The sequence below is a fragment of the Mixophyes fleayi genome, chromosome 4 (assembly GCF_038048845.1).
Source record: "Mixophyes fleayi isolate aMixFle1 chromosome 4, aMixFle1.hap1, whole genome shotgun sequence".
Lineage (NCBI taxonomy): Eukaryota > Metazoa > Chordata > Amphibia > Anura > Limnodynastidae > Mixophyes > Mixophyes fleayi.
The window spans coordinates 165,247,284-165,268,106 of record NC_134405.1 but is presented as its reverse complement, the minus strand read 5'-3'; the positions used below and the strand labels follow the sequence as shown (position 1 = coordinate 165,268,106).

Sequence of the window (20,823 nt, the reverse complement as noted above, 5' to 3'; positions counted from 1 at the left end):
CATCTCTGCTATAAGGCAAATATGTGTTTCGTGACAATAATGGAACCTGGACGAACACACAGAGTATGTGTTACAGGAAATACTAAGCTACAACAATAGGAATGAACTAGAGCAGTCAGGATGTGAAAGTAAATCATTGACATAGAAATGCAAGAAATAAAATCAGTGGCTAAAAGTCATGTAGAAAAATGGTTACCATTCAAAAAACATGTAAATAGTTATGTATTTGAAAAATCATATACTAACACTAGGGGGATGTATAGGTGACACTATTAAACTTTTCAAAGCTGACACACAAGGTTATTCATATGGCCCAAAAGTATGTCTCAAACACAGAGGAAAAAAGAATTAATACAGTTTGGGAATAGTGGAAACTTGATAGGCTAAGGTTCTACTGGGGCTAACGAGTTTAAATGATGAATTCAACATGCTTCCTTCTGTAATGAAATCTTATCACAATTGCTTGCTCTGTGTAAAGTTAGTAATTCCTCTATAGAGATAAAACAAAGTCAAATAAGCAATGTCCAATTTGGACGAAGTGTCTAGCAACCAATTCTATATTGTTGAAGGGCAACGTAGTACTGCATATAGCATTTTTGATCGATGAGTAGTGAATAGCGATATATATTCCTTAAGTATACTAGAGGTTTTTCACACACAAAATATCTGACATGAACAGAATAAACTAAGAAGTGACAGTCAAGTCATTCTTTGCATTATCTTGTAAATAGCACCAGCTCCAAGTATCAGAAAATGTAAATGGATGCAACCAGTACACGGATATACCCTAACCTTTGGTATAAGCCAGGTCTTTGGTCCAAAAGGAAAAATGTAATTTTTAACCAAGGAACCCATGAGGCTGTGGCTACATTTGTATGAAAAAATAAGAGGTAAAGACAACTATTTTGCTGGTATAAGGTCTGTTCCAATTATGTGCCAAAGTTTATTAACGGTCTCTAATTGTCTTCAATGCAGTAGAAAAATGCTGGTGAAATGCATCCTTTTCAGCATCTGATCCTGTATCTTAGGGGCCAGCAAATCACACTAGTCACTTGAGACGCAATTAAATGGTGTCGTGAACATAGAAAACTTAGTTATAAGGGTTAACCCATCACATAATTGTGGGGAATAAGGCCTAAATCATAACTGCAGTGTAAATATGGTATATCAAATGAATCCATTGATAAATTGAGCTACTAAAGATTAAAATGTGAAGTCAGAAAGTCTGCTGTGTGTGTATTCGGTGACTCTGCACATCCCAGTGTTAGAAGATAGCAGTGTCACCTGTAGCAGCTTCAAAGGCCTCTACGGTAAGATATATCCTGACACAAGTTAGTTTTTTGGACACCTGAATAGACTTTGTGGGGCCATTCACAGCTTGTCATCCTTGCAGGCAAAGGCAACATTTGAAGGCTGCCTATACAGGTATATATAAATATGAACTTCAAAGGAAAATGTCTTCATAGTTCATATTTTTGGGAAATCTGGGTGCTACTCCATACCAAGGGGCAGATATCACACTAAGGTTGTGAATGACAGGTACTGGCGCTATCAGGGAACCGCTATAATCACATGTCTTTGGGAAAGGTATGTCACATTATCATAATTCCATCATGTTTGGTATTTAAATGTGCTGAGATTATGATCGGTTTATTGAAGGAGAAATTATGTCTCTGGGATATATCTGTGGAGAGTTACTAAAGGTCAAAACTTTTGGAATATTTGTGAGCACACTATAGTGACACCCAGGGGACATTCCTGCCCCCCTATTCCCATCAACACTGCCCCTGTGAAGGCCGTCCCATTTAATTTTGCTTAAAAAACCTGTGTTGGGAAGGGGCAAAATGTCAGTCTGTTGGAAAAATCAATCCACATTGGAAAGCTGTCCATCTTCCAAGCCAGTTTCGCATGGCACAGATTATACAACTCATGTAAGTTATACTCTGAATGTAATCCCTTTTATTTTAAACGGTTTTGCTTGTGTATGTTATGTCAGTTGTTTGTTTTTTATATTTGAATGCCCTGTACCTTTTGAATTTTAAATCTATAATTTAATAAGTGGCGTCCTTGATACTCTAAAGAATCCATTAGCATGTTAAGAAGAATATAGCTCAACCAAGTTAACCCTTTGAATGACGGTGTGTGATTTGTTAACACATTTGACTAACAATCGTAGTCTGTGCTTGCATTTACATTTGTGTAACAGTCTGGAGGTGTGACGAGTTAACCCTTTGATTGCTGGCGCTGGCTTTGCTAACCTGCGGGGTAGCCAAAAGCCTTGTGTGCCAGTGTTGAACAGTATATCAGGGTCCTATTGCCCATATTCAATAGGTGGTGGCAAACCTGAAGCGTGTGGGGGTATGAGAGCGCTGTTGGGTGATTCAGCAGGTCTATAACCTGTGTGATATTTAGAGAGAGACTTGAGTGCTGGAATCGTGTGTTACCTCATACAGTAAAAACCCAAAGTCACAGAAGTTGGGAGCGCATTCGCGACAAATGACATTATTAATTTCTGCCCTGATATAACCCTGATCTATGAGTCTTCTTCCCATCACAATTAAATCTGCCATAAGTGTCTCTACATTGGTTGCCTGTATTTCAACGAATTCAATATAAAATTCTTCTAACATACAAGGCCGTCAACAAAATTGCACCGACATACATTTCCTCACTTGTCTCAAAATATCTCCCAACTCTGCACAAGATCTACGTCTCTCTTCCACTCTCATCACATCCTCCCATTCTCGGTTACAGGACTTTTTTTTTCGGTCTGCACCCATTTTGTGGAATTCCCTCCCTCGCACAGTAACACTTTCCTCTAGTCTTCAAACCTTTAAGCGTTCTCTGAAAACCCACCTCTTCAGACAAGCGTATTATATTCCTCAACCACTATCTTAATCTCCCTAGATTACCCTATTACAACGCTCTACACAGCTAACACAAGACAACAACCCTCTGACCAACATTGCCACACATGTATTACCCAGTATTGTCTTATTAATGTTTGTTCCCAATTGTAAAGCGCTACGGAATTTGCTGGCGCTATATAAATGTTGATGATGATGTATGCACAGAAATTGTGAGTAAAGCAAAATGTAGTCAGAAAATTGTTCAGAGAAGCCGGAACAGATTCATCATCATCAGTTATTTATATAGTACCACTAATTCTGCAGTGCTGTACAGAGAACTCATTCACATCAGTCCCTGCCCCATTGGAGCTTAGTCTAAATTCCCACAAAAAACACACACACACACACACACAGAGACTAGGGTCAATTTTGAAAGAGAGAGACTAGGGTCAATTTTGAAAGGAGCCAATTAACCTACCATCATCATCATCATTTATTTATATAGCGCTAACATATTCCGTAGTGCTTTTCAATTGGGGACAAACATATTAAACTAATAAAAAAACTGGGTAAAACAGACAGAGGTGAGAAGAAATGCTGAGCACTGATAGTAGATGGAGGGTTCGGGGTGGGAGGATTGAGAAGATGTTTAAATGTATTGAAAAGGCGTTTGGGGTTAGAAGCCTGAGTATAGATAAGAGATTGGAAGTATGTTTGTTTTGCCGTGTCCAGAGCATTTTCATAGGAGTGGTAGACAGAAGTATATGAAGAAGTCATTAGAGGTGCGAGATTTACGCCAGTGACGTTCTGCTTTACGGGACAGTTTTTGAAGATTGCGTGTTGCTTTAGTGTGCCACGGTTGACATCGAAGTCGACATGTAGTGTCGCTGGAGCCACTTGATCAAGGGCCGTTGCTAAGGTTAGGTGAAAATGAGTTACTGCCATCTCAGGGGATGAGAATGTAGAGATAGGGGAGAGAAGGTGTTGGAGAGAGGTGGAAAATTGTTGAAGATTAATAGAATTCAGATTTCTGCGGGTATGAGGAGGCTTGGTAGAGTTAGACAGTAGAGAGGTTAGAGCAGTCCGGGTGAGTGAGTAGCTGATAAGGTGATGTTCCGAGAGGGGGAAGGGTGTGTTAAGAAAATTAGAAACTGAGCATAGTCTAGAGAAAACAAGATCAAGGCAGTGGCCATCCTTATGAGTAGATGATTCAATCCACTGGGAAAGGTCAAGTGAGGAGGTTAGAGAGAGTAGTTTGGAAGCAGCTTTGGAAGGTGGGTTATTAATGGGGATGTTGAAATCATCCATGATGATGGTGGGGATGTCTGAAGATAAGAAGTGAGGGAGCCATGCAGAGAAATCCTCAATAAATTGTTGGTGTGGTCCAGGGGGACGATAGATCACCGCAACACGAAAAGAATGGATTAAAAATGCGGATAGCATGTACTTCAAAAGATGTGAACGTGAGTGATGGGACATTTGGTAGAACTGTAAACGTGCACTGTGGGGAGAGAAGTAGTCCAACCCCACCTCCTTGTCTGCCTTCAGGTCTGGAGGTGGGTGAGATGGGGAGGCCACCATGTGAAAGTGCTGCAGGTGAGGCAGTGTCTGATTGCATGAGCCATGTTTCTGTTATTGGCAGATGGTTGAGGTTTTTTGAGAGGAAGAAATAATGAATGGAGGTAAGTTTGTAACAGAGTGTGCATTCCAAAGGGCCTATTTAAAGGACTTTGGAAGAGAGGGGAGACAGGTGATGTGTTTGAGGTTTGCTATAGAACGGTAGTGCACTGATGTATGTGTGTGTGAGGAGTGTGGGGGACCTGGATTAGGTGATATATCACCAGCTTATAGAAGCAGAGTGAGAGAAAGATAGGCAAGGAGATTGTAAAATGTGTGACTTTGTATTTTCTGGCGACAGGTAGAGTTTGTACTTGTTAGAGATAATAAATAGGACAGCAGTTCATGGGTGTTATCTAGAGGTGAGTGGAGTAATGCAGGTGCAATATGAACAAATGTTTGTGTTGGTGGAGGGGTGAAAGATGACACAGTCCTAAAGATCATGCCATGAAAAGAGACTAAGAAAATCAGTTTGTTCAACATTGTGATAAAAGGAGTTAAAGGCAAAAGTTTAGGGGATTAAAAGAATTACCTATTTCCAGTGTTCCATATAGATAGACAAGTAATGCAGAAATAGGCTGTGGCAGATGTAGCTTATTGCTGAAAGTAAAATCAAGTCAAATGTAGTCCAATGTTTGTCTAACTGTGCATTTTCGTCATCTTTGTGAGAAAATCCCATTTAGTGTAGAAATCACACACGTCTACCCCCACATACGTCTCCCCATAGATTGAAGCTAAGATATAGTCAGAGTAATTTGGGAATAGACTAGAGATGTGCTAATTGGTCAGCTAATCAAAGGAAGAGAAAACATTTGTGGAATAGGATAGAGGACGCCAGATACCTATCATAAATTAGGCAGCAATAAAAGACTGGGCCAACCTAAGTTTAAACAGATAACAATTTCCTAAAACATTGCAGGGATGAATTACACAGATTGCAGGGATGAATTACACAGATTGCAGGGATGAATTACACAGATTGCAGGGATGAATTACACAGATTGCAGGGATGAATTACACAGATTGCAGGGATGAATTACACAGATTGCAGGGATGAATTACACAGATTGCAGGGATGAATTACACAGATTGCAGGGATGAATTACACAGATTATTGATCAGAATAGCAGTAGTATGGATGGACATACCTGGAGATGAAAAGAGAAGGATGAGGGTTAGTTGCTGTGTTGTCTAACCAGTATGTTTTTGGAGTGTGGGAGGAAACTGGAGTACCCGGAGGAAACCCATGCAAACACAGGGAGAACATACAAACTCCACACAGATAAGGCCATGGTTGGGAATCGAACTCGTGACCCCAGTGCTGTGAGGCAGAAGTGCAAACCACTAGGCCACTGTGTCCAGGCAAACAGTATGCATGCAATCAAGCTCTGAGACCTTTATCTTTCATTCTAGGGAAAAAAGAAATCAAATCCACAATGACTATCCGTTAATAGTCTCAAATAATCCTGGTATATATAGCATTGAGTTACCAATTTGCGGTGTAACTTGTTACTAAGTGTAGCGACATACTTATCTGTGAGCTCTAGGATCTGGACTAATGATGAATTTACAATTGTCTTCCTGTGTGTTTTCTTTGAACTGCCGAAATACTGATCAGTTAACCACAAATAGAGGCATGACCCTCCCAGATAGTTGTGAAAGCAATTTCATCTGTGAGATTCAGATAAAAAAACTCAGAGATGACTTTATGGATCTCTTGAGCATGTGTATGATTGGGCAACAGTCTCCTACTTGGACATGACATGACATGGAATGGGAACACTGAGACCACACCAGCTCAATAGAAATCTTTGCATGATCTGACTAAGAAATGGAGGTGATCCTCTTCCCAGTTATTGTTTGAGTGAGCCAAAGAGTTTCTGCAAATTAGATAAATGCAGGTATATTCACTCACTTTTCTGGCCCCCATAATATAATGAAATCTTTTTGCTACAATATGCTCCACTCTCCAGGAGTTGTGAAGTTTGAGTAGGGATGCTAGTTTCCTGGGCTTTCCAAACGGGATATGAAAGAGCAGCCAGAAGCTCAAGAGGATCTTGTAGAAGTGCCTTCAGTGTCAGGAGTCACAGATGATGCAACATGTGGCCAGAGACTTGATCCACTCTGAAAACTGCAAAGTCAGGTATGGTGTGACTGATGGTTACGAGGGGTAAGTCTGGTAGACTGCTCGATTGGGTGTTGGAGACACTGAACAGTGGTAATGATTGAGGAGCCTGGTGGTCAAAATCACTTACAAAGACACCTATGAAACTAGCAGTTTTATCACACAACACTAATGGAATAGTTAGTCAAGTTTATCCCAAGGAATTGAATTAATTAAAAATATAGAGCTGAGCTGTTTAAAATTTGCACTATAAATTAAGTAGCAGGTCTCTACTTTAGTACCTTTAAGGAAATCTTTAAAATTCGGCCAGTGTGATTTTATTGGGTATGATGGCTAGATTTGCATTTACAGTTCTATCAGTTAATATTCGAATAAGGATTTAGTCTTGTATTAAACAAAATCCTGTTTTAAAGATATGTGTTCTCCTTAATCTTAAAATATGAATGTAGGTCAGTGTTCTCCCCAGAAAATGTTGCCAGCTGGGTGGCATTAAGAAGCAGCTGTTGGGGGCAGTTGTAATACTTTGCAATAATAATGAAAAACGTTGGTATATATATATATATATATATATATATATATATATATATATATTCTTCATGTGAGAGGATGATTCTAAAGCTAGGTACACACCTATGCAGTCATACTTCAGATACAATGTCTGTGAATGTTCCACCAATGATTGAAAGTCCTGATGAGCACACCGATTCATGTTTACACACTTACACAATTTACTTTCAAATCTGTGATCTTCATCTCTTCTAACCTTATGCTGAAAATATCGTGACTCTGTACACACTCTCCAGAGATCTGCCTACACTGTTGGTCATTAGTATATACACACTTTCACATTTGCCCAACATGGTTCCATCTTTGATAGTAAGTTTATAAAACCAAATCAACAGATGCCATGTTTTGGTATGATATATCTTAATCGTGGAGATGTACACACTATTGCAATATCTGACCAAACGGTCGTATGAACAATTGCATAGGTGTGAGCAGATCTACTACTACTATTACTACTTACTAACTAGTGATCAGTGCCATTTTATAGAGAGGACTATTGTGGGGGTTTTTTTTATTTTTTTAAATGCTATAGTTGTGATCAGACATAATGTTAGATGGCACAATTTGCCAAAATGCATTTTTTGGTACTACTTGGGTGTGTTTTCTACTTAGTTTTGCTGTTTTTTTTGTAAAACAAATTTGTGATCTATAGACCAATAACAAATCTTCCAAGAGATTGTTATGACCATACAATAGGGTGATTTATTGTTTACTGTTATGATTTTTTTCTTTCTTTTTCTACCAAAGGTGGCTACCATCCTGTGAAGATAGGAGATCTATTTAATGGCCGTTACCATGTTATTAGGAAGCTAGGATGGGGTCATTTCTCCACAGTATGGCTCTGCTGGGACATGCAGTAAGCTTTTCCTTTTTTATAATCTTGCACAGTGACGCTCACATTGTATTCTCAGTGATTTACCTTTTCATTTCTGACTACTGCAGAGTGGACCAAGGATGTTTTCTTGTTTGTTTTTCTTATTCCTTTGAAACTCTGCATGTTCGTCCAAAACCGGTATATTTACTCCTCACAGTACCTGCAGATGAATTCCAGAGGGTGCCCTCTGTTGCTTTGCTTTTTATGACCCTCTTTCTTTTCTTTCCGTTTAAAAAAATTGATGAGCCTTAACAAGATCTGCGGTCCAGTCATTGATTGTTATACTAAACAACATATGTGCCATCTATGTGACATTTGTGTATATAAACTTTCTGTTTAGCATAAGGAGTAATGATTCCTGAAGCTCAGTTACTATTAAGAATAGAGCTTACAAAACTACTAGGAACAGCTACACTATGTGCGATTTATTTCTGTTTTTGTGTACGTGCACATATTTTTAAATGCTCCATAACTGCTTTTAAAATATGATATCGAACATTTATCAATTTTATTTCTAGAGGGAAGAGATTTGTTGCAATGAAGGTAGTAAAAAGTGCTCAACACTACACGGAAACTGCTTTGGATGAAATAAAGCTGCTCAGATGTGTAAGTGAAATAAATCACAAAATTAATGGCTGTGAAATATATTATCTTAGGAAACAAATCACTCTATTTCTCATGATCTCCATCATTATAGCTTGCAGAGCTTCATTTGACTAAAGTTAACTTAAAGTGTAAATGGTTAAGGCAACCTATTGCTTCTCTGTATGATTCTAGTGGAGTGGGGTTGTTTTTGTAATTTAATCTTTTATACTAATGGCAACCCCTACTTATGATATTGGCATTTTAGCCAGTAGAAGACAAAACACAAAGTGGTTGTTTGTTACTTTAGTTGAGTTGAGTGGATAAAACCTAAAAAAATGATTGCATTAGTTTGAATGATGGTCCACACACACAATTGCATTTAAGTTGTTCAGCCTCTTTGCATAGTCATTTCCAGCTTTACATACATCAGTCCAAATACGTAGTATATTGGAATGCATTAATATGGACCTGTAGCCACGTGTTTTCCCCAAAAACACCAACTTCACCTAATTTATTGCATAGGCTGCTTAGACACCACTGCAGCAAATCAATCCTACCAACTAGTAAACTGCAAATAGAAATGTTACACATTTGCATGCTTCAAGCTTTAGTAAGGAAACATAGTGAGTTGTTTATTTTATACAGACTTTTTTTTTCTTTTTAATTGAAAATTTGGTAAAACAAAAACCCAATTTGAGTGCAAGTAATTAAACTTGCAATATATATAATCAATGCTAATGGCATAAGAAACTGGGAATATGAAGGAAAGCAGTTCATCCTATTGTGTGAAGACAAAAAAAGAAAGCTATAAAAAAATATATATATTCCTTCTGGCACTTGATAGAGATCGCTGATTGCAAGTGGTCTGCAATCCTCAAAGGTAAATAGTATTAAACAAAAAATATGCAATAATGAATCTATAACCACAAAAACAAGTGTGTACTATTGATCAATTTTCAAAATATTTATTTAAACCTTAAAAATTTCACATATGCTGTAATTTGTTGGCATGAGATGCCTAATCAAATAAGAGATTCCCGTTTCAATTCTCCAGCAGATCCAATTAGCTGGACTGTTAATTTAGATGTGCTAACGGATCCAAATCCACAAACCCAGCCACACAAATCCTTCACTGGGTAAATCGATAAAGTTATTGTGTTGTTACTTGGGCTGTTCAACTTATTTCCACTCACAAATACAGATTTTTTTTAGAATACCAGAATCCTCACAAGTTAAACCGCTATGACAGTATATAAATTGCTGGTAATTTACCAGATGCCTGGATAATTCTCCGTATGAAATTCCTCTGTGTGGCTGTGGAGCCGCACTAGCCGACCTTCCGTGTAACAGGTGGTGCAGCGCTCAACTGGCTCCCATCTGCATATAATTCCACAGGAGAAAAGATCCTACTCCTCTTAAGGTGTTTGTCTGTCTGAGTGATACCAGCCAGCCAAATTAATCAAAAATTGATCAATGTGATCATAATACCAGCTGTTTTGTCTCCAAAGGGTGATATAGTAATCTCCACACAGAATAAAATCTGACTGATGCGTTTAGTTGCCCAAAGTGACTTTTTCAAAGACCTTTTTAATACATTGATGTGAATTGCATGTGATGTTTTTAAGGTTTAAATAAATGATTTAAAAATTGATCCATAGTACACACTTGTTTTTGTGGTTATAGACTCATTATTGCATATTTTTTGTTTAAAAAAAGAAAAATGTATAATCAGTCAAGGGATCTAAACAGAAAATTTATCAGCTATGTTGCTATAGAATATTTGACATAAAAGCACACCGTTTTTTTTCTGCAGCTTTATCCTAGCAGAATCATGCCTTTCACACCTAATATTCATATTTCTATTTTAGCACTGTTTTTTTTCCATCAAATAGATGTGTTCTTTATTTATTTTTACTTTAGTATGAATGTTTTACAGTTTATTTGAACTGTCTGTTTAGCAGACTTCTAACCTCACCCTCAAAAAGTGTTTTTTTTGTTTTTGTTTTTCAGGTGCGTGAAAGTGATCCTGGAGATCCCAATAAAGACATGGTGGTGCAGTTAATTGATGATTTCAAAATCTCTGGAATGAACGGCATACGTATCCTTTGCCTAGTAGGCATATGGACTGTTTATGAAATATAGGAGATCAGAGGAGCAAAGTAGACAAGTGAATGTACTGATGACTTTTGTAATCCTGCGTGCCTACAAACCCTTAATGTTTGGCGAAAGTGAACATCTGGGAGGGACTTTACCTTTTTATAGCTTTTATTTTTTTTACGTGAGCTGACTGATTTACACCCCTTTCGCACGAAGTCAGCCCATGTGTTAGAACTTAATTTGTTGGTGAAACTTTCTTGATGCAGGTAGTTTTCTACAAAAGCCGATCCCTGCCAAATTGAGCTTGGGCAATCTCGCCAACCTTAAAATGATTAGGCTTGAAACAGATTCTACAGATTGGATCTGTTTGATCTAAAATTGAATCTATATGATCTCTGTATGAAAATCAGGAATACAATTTAGCTCTTCAAAAAGTGTGAAAATATAAACTGACATGCTGGGGGATAAAATCAAGCACTTCTCCGATTCAACATATTGGTTCTGCCATAATTTATAATGATGCATGAAGCTCACTTTTCTTTCTTGCCCTTCAATTGTATGTGCATTTTGTCTTTGTGTGTCCAATGTGGGGGCGGGGGCGTATTAACAGTTAAACATTTTACATTTTTTGCTTAGATGTAAGGCAAAATAACAAGATATGTCAAATGCATTGGGTCTGAACCATGGACGTGCAATACATTGTACAGTGGGTACCCTAACATTCCACTGCAGCTCTCATGAAAAGTAAGTTTACCTCCACACTCCATTAGTCAGCTGAAGCCCTTCCCACATGTTTAGTACATTGTAATGATGGGATCTGATTATGCAGGCATTTGAGTTACTGTGACATCGCTGGACCTGCCCCTGTTTATGAATCATCCAGTCCACACAGTGAATTTTTCCAAGGCAGGTCTCCAAACCTGTCACTTAAGCTCTGTCTGCTTAGTTAGAGAAGAACCTCTCTTTCAACATGGCAACCTGCTGCAGAGGAGGGAAAGAGAACATGATGGACTTATTTAGTGAAGTATAAACATTGTTGATATTTCATGTATATAATATTCAACCCCATAATGCACATACTCTGCTGTATATTAATTTCAAATAGTGGCTTTTACTCCATGTATCTTTCTACATAGGTAGAAAATGATTGATAAGATTTCTCTGTGTTTTGAATATCCTGAGATTTGTTTTTGTGTAATTTGGATTATCCCTTTGACCTTAATTTAATACCAGATGTCTGTATGGTGTTTGAAGTTCTTGGCCATCATCTATTAAAATGGATCATCAAGTCAAACTATCAGGGTCTTCCTATTCATTGTGTTAAAAGTATTATCTGCCAGGTAAGTTTTTTTTTTTTTTTTTTTGTTTTGTTTTGTTTTTTTCATATCTACAAGGAATTTCAAACGTGTCATACTATACGATTTTATCAATTTTTATAAAGAACATTGGGAGTAAGTCCTATGGCTGTTGTCTGCTGCCTCCTTTTAATAGTCTTGTTTTACTTGTGAAGTGATGCAGAGTATGCTGGAACTGTATGAATAAATGTTCATTTTAAGGCCCTCATATCTCCTCATTTTGTTGCTCTAAAAACTGTTATATACCCCTTCGGACAAAGGTATTTAGCTTGCTCTTAGAGGAGGGGATAACATTTTCCTGGTCTGTCTTCAGTCGAAGAGCATTTATAGGTGAGGGAGCATTGAGTTAAAAAGGTTTCAGTCATGATAGAGCGCAGTAGTAGTAAAGATGCAGAAAGGAGGCAACTGTGAAAAAAATAGAGAATATTGCTGGTTTTATGTCTAGAAATTAGTGAAGAAATATATGGAGAAGGAGAGGAATGGGGAGCTTTTTATTAAATAAATAACAAGTTAAGTACCGTTTTTAAGCATGCATTTTTCTAGCTATACTACAAATTGGCATAATCTTTTCAAAAGCTCTCTGGAAAAAAAAATGGCTGATAGGCATGTCATGTGATGGCAGAGGGGCAGCATGGTGGCTTATTTCGGGTCATGATTTCGATTCTTGACCATGGCCTTATCTGTGTCGAGTTGTGTATGTTCCCTTCGTGTTTGTGTGGGTTTCCTCCGCCTGCTCCGGTTTCCCCCACACTCCAAAAACATACTAGTAGGTTAAGTGGCTGATATTAAATTAACCTTAGTCTCTATCGGTCTGTGTGTGTGTCTGTGTGTATGTTGGGGAGTTTAGATTATAGCCTCCAATGGCACAGGGACTGATGTTATTTCTCTGTACAGCGCTGCAGAATTAGTGGGGCTATATGTGCCAGAGCTTTCGGAAATCATCTCATCATGCTTGCCGCTGTACGGTCAAATCACGATATTAATTTATTCCAGGTCACTAGGTCTGTATATTGTCATGAACATGGAGAGCTTGCAGTTATTTATAAGGGATAATTCATAACTGCAGTGTAAATAGGTTGTATCAATGAATCCATTGATAAGTTAAAGTGTAGAATTTAAAGACCGAGAATCTGATGTAACTGTGTTTGATGGCTTTGTACATCCCAGTGTGAGAAGATAAGCCTGCCACCTTTAGCAGCTTCCAGGATCTCTCAGTTAGCTTTAGACACTTGAATAGACTTTGGGGGGCCGATCACAGCTGGAGATCCTGGTAGGCAGCATGTGAAAGCCTATACAGACAGGTATATAGAAATATGACCTTCAAAGGACAATGTTGTCATAGTTCATATTTTGGGAAATCTGGGTGGTATTCCATACCGAGGAGCAGAAAACACACCAGGGTTGTGAATGACAGCTAAAATCACATATCTTTGGAAAAGCAATGTGACATTGTCATAATTCCGTCAAGTTTGGTATATAAATGTGCGGGAGATTATGACCAGTTTATTGAACGGGGAATTATTTCTCGGGGATAGATCTGTGAAGAATTACCCAAAAGTCAAGACTTTGGGAATATTTGTGAGCAAAGTATAGTGACACCCAGGGGACATCCCTGCCCCCTATTAGCATTAAACACTGCCCCTGTGAAGACCATCCCATGTCTTGTTGCTTAAAAACCTGTGTTCTGAAAGAACAAACTGTCAGACTTTTTGGAAAATCAATTCACATTGATAAGCTGTCCATCTTCTTCCAAGCCACATTTCCTTTGGTCAGAATGCAGTTCATGTAAGTGCAAATCTGAATGTAACCCCTTTTTATTTTAAACTGCTTTACTTGTTCTCAGTCTATTAATTGTTTATTCATTATTTTTCTTTATATCGGAATGCCCTGTATTTTTGTATATTAAATCTATAATTTAATAAGTTGCGTCCTTGATACTCTAACGAATCCATTAGCCTATTAGAAGAGATTGCTCGACCAAGTTAACCCTTGGAATGCCAGTGTGTGATCTGTTGATACATTTGATTAACAAGCTGTGTGTGCTTGCATTTACATTTGTGTAACAGTCTGGAGGTGTGAAGTTAACCCTGTGTGTGCTGGTGTGGGTCTTGTTAGTTTGTGGATAACTAGAAGCGTGTGGGACAGTGTATTGGGGTCCTATTGCCCGTACTCAATAGGTGGTGGCAAAACCTGAAGTGTCTGGGGGTGTGAGAGCGCTGTGTTTAGGGGTGATTCCGTAGGTCTATAACCTGTGTGATAGGTAGAGAGAGACTGCGGGCTGAAATCGTGTGTGACTTCATGCAACGAACACCCCAAAGTCACGGGAGCTGGGAGCGTGTTCGTGACTTATATTTATTTGTTTATTTTCATGAAGACACAAGAACTACTTAAAATGGGTCACCTAGTCTGGTAATGGTTGCTAAATGCAGATGTCTGGAAATAACTTCACTTAGAGTTTAAATATAGAATCTTTCCATATAGGCTGTTGATTGATTTCCTTCCTTTTGTAGGTCCTTCAGGGTTTGGATTATCTACATAGCAAATGTAAAATCATCCATACTGATATAAAGCCAGAAAATATCCTAATGTGTGTTGATGATGCCTATGTCCGTAGAATGGCTGCAGAAGCTACAGAATGGCAGAAGGCTGGTGCACCACCTCCATCTGGCTCCGCAGGTAATGAGTATGTGGTTTTCATTATACAAGTATAAAAAACTGAATTAAATGATGTCCAGAATGCCCTGCACTTAGGAAACAAATCTGGTATATAACAGCCATGGAAGATATTGCCTATTATCTCCATGACAGGGGCCACATATTCATTCAAGTATGGGCCCTCTGGCTCTTTGCAGAGAGCAGATCTCAACGCTTCCCACCTTCTGTCCTCACCTCTCGAAACATGCGCAGTGTGACTGCCCTTTTCACACATATCCTCCCTCTCCATCATTTACCTTCCAGTGCACACTCTTTATACCTTCACTAAAAAAACCAGTGTATATTATTTACTAGTCCTGTACCCCCCACCCAACCTTCCTTCTCCTACTCCTAAAATAATTGTTGTTTTATTGTTTTTGCATACTATTTATTTTGAAAATTATATTGGTCTGTAATTATTATTTCTCTTATCTCCACCTGGAAACCCTGCTTACCATGGGGTTGTATGAGGGAACACGGAGTAGGCACTCGAATAGCTAACTTTTTGCCGACAGGCTATATCCCCTCTCCAACCCCATGCAAACCTCAGTGTGTTTTCAGTGCCAGAAGAGTAGGACCTCTGATGTGCTGCTCTGCAGCTGCTCCTCTTGCAAGGAGTAGTTTATTTTTTCGTTTAAGAAGCTGAACAAACAGGTTTACCTTTAGTGGATGTTTGTGAATGCAGCACATACACAGAGTGTGTCTGGGCTGGCAGGATTCCCCGGAGCGCAGATAACAGCATCGGGCATGATGGAAAAGAAAGGCCTGGATCATACTAGGTTACAGCCGCTTAGCGAAGTCGGTGGTTATCCATGGCCCACCCCATCCTGAGTCCGGCGCTGCTTCAGACAGAGAGCGCCGCGTCTCAGCATATTTGGTGCCATTTTGGAATATACCAAGTCCTCTCCTAAATGGAGGGGAGGACTTGGAGGCAGCAGAGATAAGAGAAAAAAAAGCACCAGCAGATCGACGGCTTATTCGAGAGAAACCTGCATTCGGTCAGCATTCTCAGGCTGCCAAGGAGGAAAGAAGCAGTCTGGGGGAGAGAAAAAATAAATAAAAAAATCTTCCTGCTTTTCTGCAGCAGTTGGTGTGTTCCCAGGACGGAAATACAATCAAGGCAGCCAAGGTTGTAATTCAAACAGGACATTGCTGCACATGCTCCTCTCCAAATGGTATTGAGCTGATCCTTGACCATCTAGACGGGCTAAGTACCTTTTTCTATCATTATTTACACAGATATCCATGCTTCAGAGGTCTCCCTTTGAACCAACGGGTTCAACAGAGTTCAGAATCCTTTTCTTCAAGGTGGTATTTCTCCTGGCCATTGCTTTTGCATGGCGGGTGTCGGAGCTTGGGCTTGGGGTCCTTTCCTGTTGGTCCCCCTATCTCATCTTTTACCATGACAGGGTTGTGTTGAGAACAGTTCCATCCTTTCAGCCAAAGGTGAACCAGGAGATTGTGGTCCCAGTTTTACAGGAGGAGGCTGCCTCTGCAGACCCTTGCTCCTCGGTTTATTTGGATGTTGGTCGTGCCCTCCACATTCATGTGAAACTGACACCTTCACTAGGTTTTATCATTGTAAAGTTGTGCGTCCCTGGACGCCAGTTTTGGCCGTACGTTGTTGCAGGCCAGACTGTCAAAACAGTCCCTCCCTTAGGGAGGTAAGAGAAAAGAGGATTTTATACTCGCGTTAAGTCCATTTCTCTGAGTCCATCTGGGGAACACTACGTTCCCTCGTTTCTGGTCTTCTGCTGTTGTTCTTCTAAAAAAAATAAAAAAAAAAATAGCAATTTGTATATGAACTAGTCACTTAAAGCATTATGCCTTTTTGGTTAGGTTATTTGTGTGCCTTTAGCAAGCAAGCCTTAGGGGTAGATTTACTGAAAATCGTGTTTGCTGGTGTTTTTAAACCATCGCTGATGGTTTAGTGCTCCAAACAGCCGCATTTACTAGAGAGCGGTTTGAAACAGAGGTGTATAAGGTTTGAAACAGGTGTATACTGTCTGCCGATGTGTGTCAGATTGAAAACTGTTACACAGTTATATTATGAGGAAGTATGTAGTGACATGTGCATCATAAATAATTATGTCCCCCTTTAGCAATCATATAGTATTGCCCAGTTAATATAACTATATATATTCATATTTTCCGCCATAATTTATAGGCCGTTGATGCCGCCTCCTTATGTACAACATGCAGTTTGAGCTATCTAGCTTCACAACCACCTGTTTTCTTGCAGTTTTCCTGGTGGTTTGTCAAACAGCTTAGTAAATCTGGCTGTTACCGATTTTGATAATGTTAAAAATTGGGATGGCGATTTGTAAAGTGATGCTTTGAAACTGTTTTTTTTAGCTGTTTTATTGGCGTTTTGTAAATCCGGCATTATTGAAACCGCCGGGGGGAAACGCAGACAACCGCGCCGTTAGTAACTTTAGCCCTTAGAGTTTTAATCTGTCATTACTAACTTAATGCTTTACATTTTTCACCTCCATAATACGTTTTATTGTTGTAGTGTTCTCCCCAGAAATTTTTGGCAGCCTGGTGGCATAAAGTAGTAGCTGGGTGGGGGCAGTTGTAATACTTTGTAATATTAATTGAAAAATGTTGGAGGTTATTGCCCACACCTGCCAGGACTGTTTAGACTGATGGTCAGTGGTCTAACGCACACTGCTGGCTATAGTGCTCGCGTGCCTGTTCTAATAGTAGAAACAATGGTTTATTCTATTATAATACAAAACTGTTGGGCTTCAAGAGCCATGTGGTAAGTAAAAACAGCCGGAAAATAGGTGCTGGGGAGAATACTGCTGTTGTGATTAGGTTCTGGGCATCTGTTTTATCAAGCACACTGTGGTATGTAATCTGTCATGTAATTCCCTTGTGAAATGTCCCAAACACCTTTCTTTTCTTTTTCCAGCCTTGCTTTATGACTTTGGATTACAAGGCCCTAGATAAACCATCGTACTTTCAAGATCGTTCATTCAAACCTTCTAACCTATTGAAAGATGCTAGCATAAATAAAATTGTACACAATAATGGGATGAAATTATACACAGTGTACAAAATAGATTGTTGTATTTCAATGCATTTTAAAAGCTATATGTTTTCTTTCTATTTTATTAATTGTTGTTTTTCATTCTTTTCATTTCAGTGAGTACTGCTCCTCAACAGAAGCCAGTAAGTGTACTGGTAAATACCATTTTTATAGTGAATGTTTTACTAGTACAATGTATCAGATTGCAGAAAATAAAGATTGTTTTTGTGACCTATTTGTATATCGGCATCATTAATTTAAGTCTTGCTGTTACCGGCAAGCAGTCATAGAATTCCAATAGAATGATTTTATGACAGATTTTCAAAGAAATATTTAGTAATCACGTGCTATAATATTTGCCTGCATATAAAAAAGAGGTTGAAACCTTGGTAGCTGTCATGATAGAGATATAGTTTACTAAACTGAGGAAATCATATTTAGAAATGAGTGCAACCAGTTGCAATTGTTGTAGTTTGGATGGACAATTTCTTTCATGGACTCTGCCACTGAAGCTAAGAAGATATATGTAATATGCAACTTGACTTACAGAACCAACCACCAATTGATCTTATGGTCCATTCCTTTTTATGTGTATTTTGCTTATATTAATAAATATATTATTATGTAATGTCCCTTTAAACTTTAATCTGGATTATTATGCTAATTTGGTTTTCTTACTGTGTCTGATTATGTCAAAAGCTCTTGTAAATTCTTAGTTGCCACATTGTGTTTTGTTACTTCTACATTTAGCAATCTATTTCCTGCCACACAAGTCGCTGAAGAGAGTACAATAGGTCTCAAAAGTCAAAGGTGTATCACAAGAATACAATGTAAATGTTAGGCTATTCCATAGACATGAGTAATGTCAAAGTATTGAAAAATGATTTTTAATCACAGGTTAGTAGGGTTAGCAACCAATTACACCATTTTCTTTGGTGTGTGTGTGTTTTGCATACTGGAGATTTTGAAAAGAATATATTTTTGTTACTAAGAAAAATTACTAGCATGCAAGGAAATGCCTTGTGTTCTTTTTCTCAGAGCAGGGTATCAAGCTGCAGTGCACTGCTGTATAAAAGCATAACTTCCTGCTGTAGTAAAGTTTTGCACTCTCCCTTATATATATCCACCTCAAGACTAGAAGTATATTGTCAGGGGTTGTGAGTAAATGTCAGGATGCAATCCTATATTGTATTAACAGTTTGATGTGAGGTTCTAGTTTTACTAAATATATACCTCAACAAGTTATGTGCTCCTGGGTTTTGTCCAGTCTTGGTTTGGTGGATAGATTTATCAAAAGTATTCTAAGATGTATTGCAGGTATTGAATACTGTTTGACCAATTCTAATGTGTAATATGTGAAAGTTAAATATTTGTGTTGAATGAGATATTTATTTAAAACCTAAGCACAAATTTCTTCTTTTAGTGTTGTTGTTTAACAGAAAACAATAACAATACACAATTAAAGCAGCAATCCCATGAAAAAATTGATGTATGTTATGTTTTTTTTCTTTGTTTTTTACCGTAACGCACTGTGGCAGGCTATAAGAAGAATCTTGGTAATTACCATTTTCTTTGGTCTGTGTGTGTGTGTGTTTTGCATACTGGATGCCCATCCAGAGAGATTTTGAAAAGAATATATTTTTGTTGCTAAGAAAAATGACTATAGCATGCATGCTTAAAAGGTTCTTAACTTGCTATTTAACGAAGAAAAACACCTATGTGGGATTGCTGTTTTAAGATATAAGAGATTTTATTCAGTGTGTTTAAGGCGAATTGCCCTCTTGCTTTAAAAATATGCTTTTACTAACATCTCTGGCATCCAGTTGGGAGACCCCGCAACATTGGGATATATTTATTGCAGCCAAGAGCAAGGGCAATTTAAATCTTAGCATTTAAACCATAGCTCTTCCCTGTCCCCATCCATACCCATGCCTGCTGGAACACAGATCAGATTTTAAACTTCTCTTCAGTGCCCGGGGTCATGCTAAAAAAAAAGCAGTGTTTTTTTTATATTTTTTTATTAATCTGTTTTGGCCGCGTAGGCAGCTGTGGATTGCACTGCTGCTGTGGTTTTGAATGACAGCACATCGTACAGCACAGATGGCTGTGCGATGCTAGAGTGGGGAGTGGAGGTGCAAAGTCATTGCAACAATGCCACTCCTCTCCCAGCGTTGGATGGCTCTGGTAAACCAGTAATTGCTGTCATGGGTAGTGCCCACAGGTCCTGTGCAGTTACTGCAGGAAGGCAGTCGCTGCACGACTGCGAAGCAGAGAGAGGTCTAAGGTAGGTACAATCTCTCCCAGCATTGTGCTGGGAGGGAGATTTTCATTAAAGCCACGGTGAGGCTCCAGGGCTAGACACTTTTTGGTTTTGGGTTTTTTTTTTTTTTTTAGGGGGGGGGAGTTGAAGGAATAGTCTTTAGTTAGTCTAAAGCCAGGTGATACGCCTTTCCCAATGGGTTGGTCTCTTGTTCCTTTGGTGGCTGAGGGGTAACCTCTCTAAAGGTAGCCTGTTCGTCATTTGGTAATAGAATCTGGTGACTACGGACACCAGCTTTCAGGGTTGGGGGGCTGTCCTTCTTTAAGACATCTTTTAGGGTCTTCAGACTCCGGAGGAGTCACAGCTCTCAATGAACGTATTAGAATTGCGAGCAGTGAACTCTATTCAGCGCAGAACATTTGTTACAGAGAGCATCTATGAAGACAGTCGGCCAATGCCATGGCTGTGGCATACACTCAACCACCAAGAAGGAACGAGAAGTCATCGCGTCATGCGGGTGACCAGCAAGATTTTGCATTGGGCAGAACGGGAGCGTTCAGGCTATTGTGGCAGTCTTCATCCCCAGTGGTAGACAACTGGGAGACAGACTGTCTGAGCAGGCAGATGGTTCACCAAGGGGAATGATCTCTTCATCCAGAGGTCTTTCCCCAGATTGTGAACAGGTGAGGTCCTACGTTGATATGACGGCGTCTTGGTTCAACCAGAAAGTGGACCTGCTTTCTTCAAGGGCAAGACAGTCTTGGTA

At 39.0% G+C, this 20,823-nt stretch overlaps 1 protein-coding gene across 9 annotated transcripts in view; it reads left to right on the top strand.

Annotated features, from left to right (window-relative positions):
• SRPK2 (SRSF protein kinase 2) overlaps positions 1-20,823 on the top strand; it is a 134,896-nt gene that overhangs the window by 89,762 nt on the left and 24,311 nt on the right. For 5 of the 9 annotated variants that reach the window (XM_075208774.1, XM_075208779.1, XM_075208773.1 and 2 more), the window contains exons 4-9: positions 7,906-8,014; positions 8,551-8,638; positions 10,628-10,715; positions 11,948-12,054; positions 14,580-14,745; positions 17,915-17,952. In XM_075208774.1, the coding sequence (XP_075064875.1) occupies positions 7,906-8,014; positions 8,551-8,638; positions 10,628-10,715; positions 11,948-12,054; positions 14,580-14,745; positions 17,915-17,952 (596 nt within the window). The remainder of the gene's footprint in view (positions 1-7,905; positions 8,015-8,550; positions 8,639-10,627; positions 10,716-11,947; positions 12,055-14,579; positions 14,746-17,914; positions 17,953-20,823) is intronic. The other 4 variants (XM_075208778.1, XM_075208781.1, XM_075208776.1 and 1 more) reach the window with 1 other exon arrangement.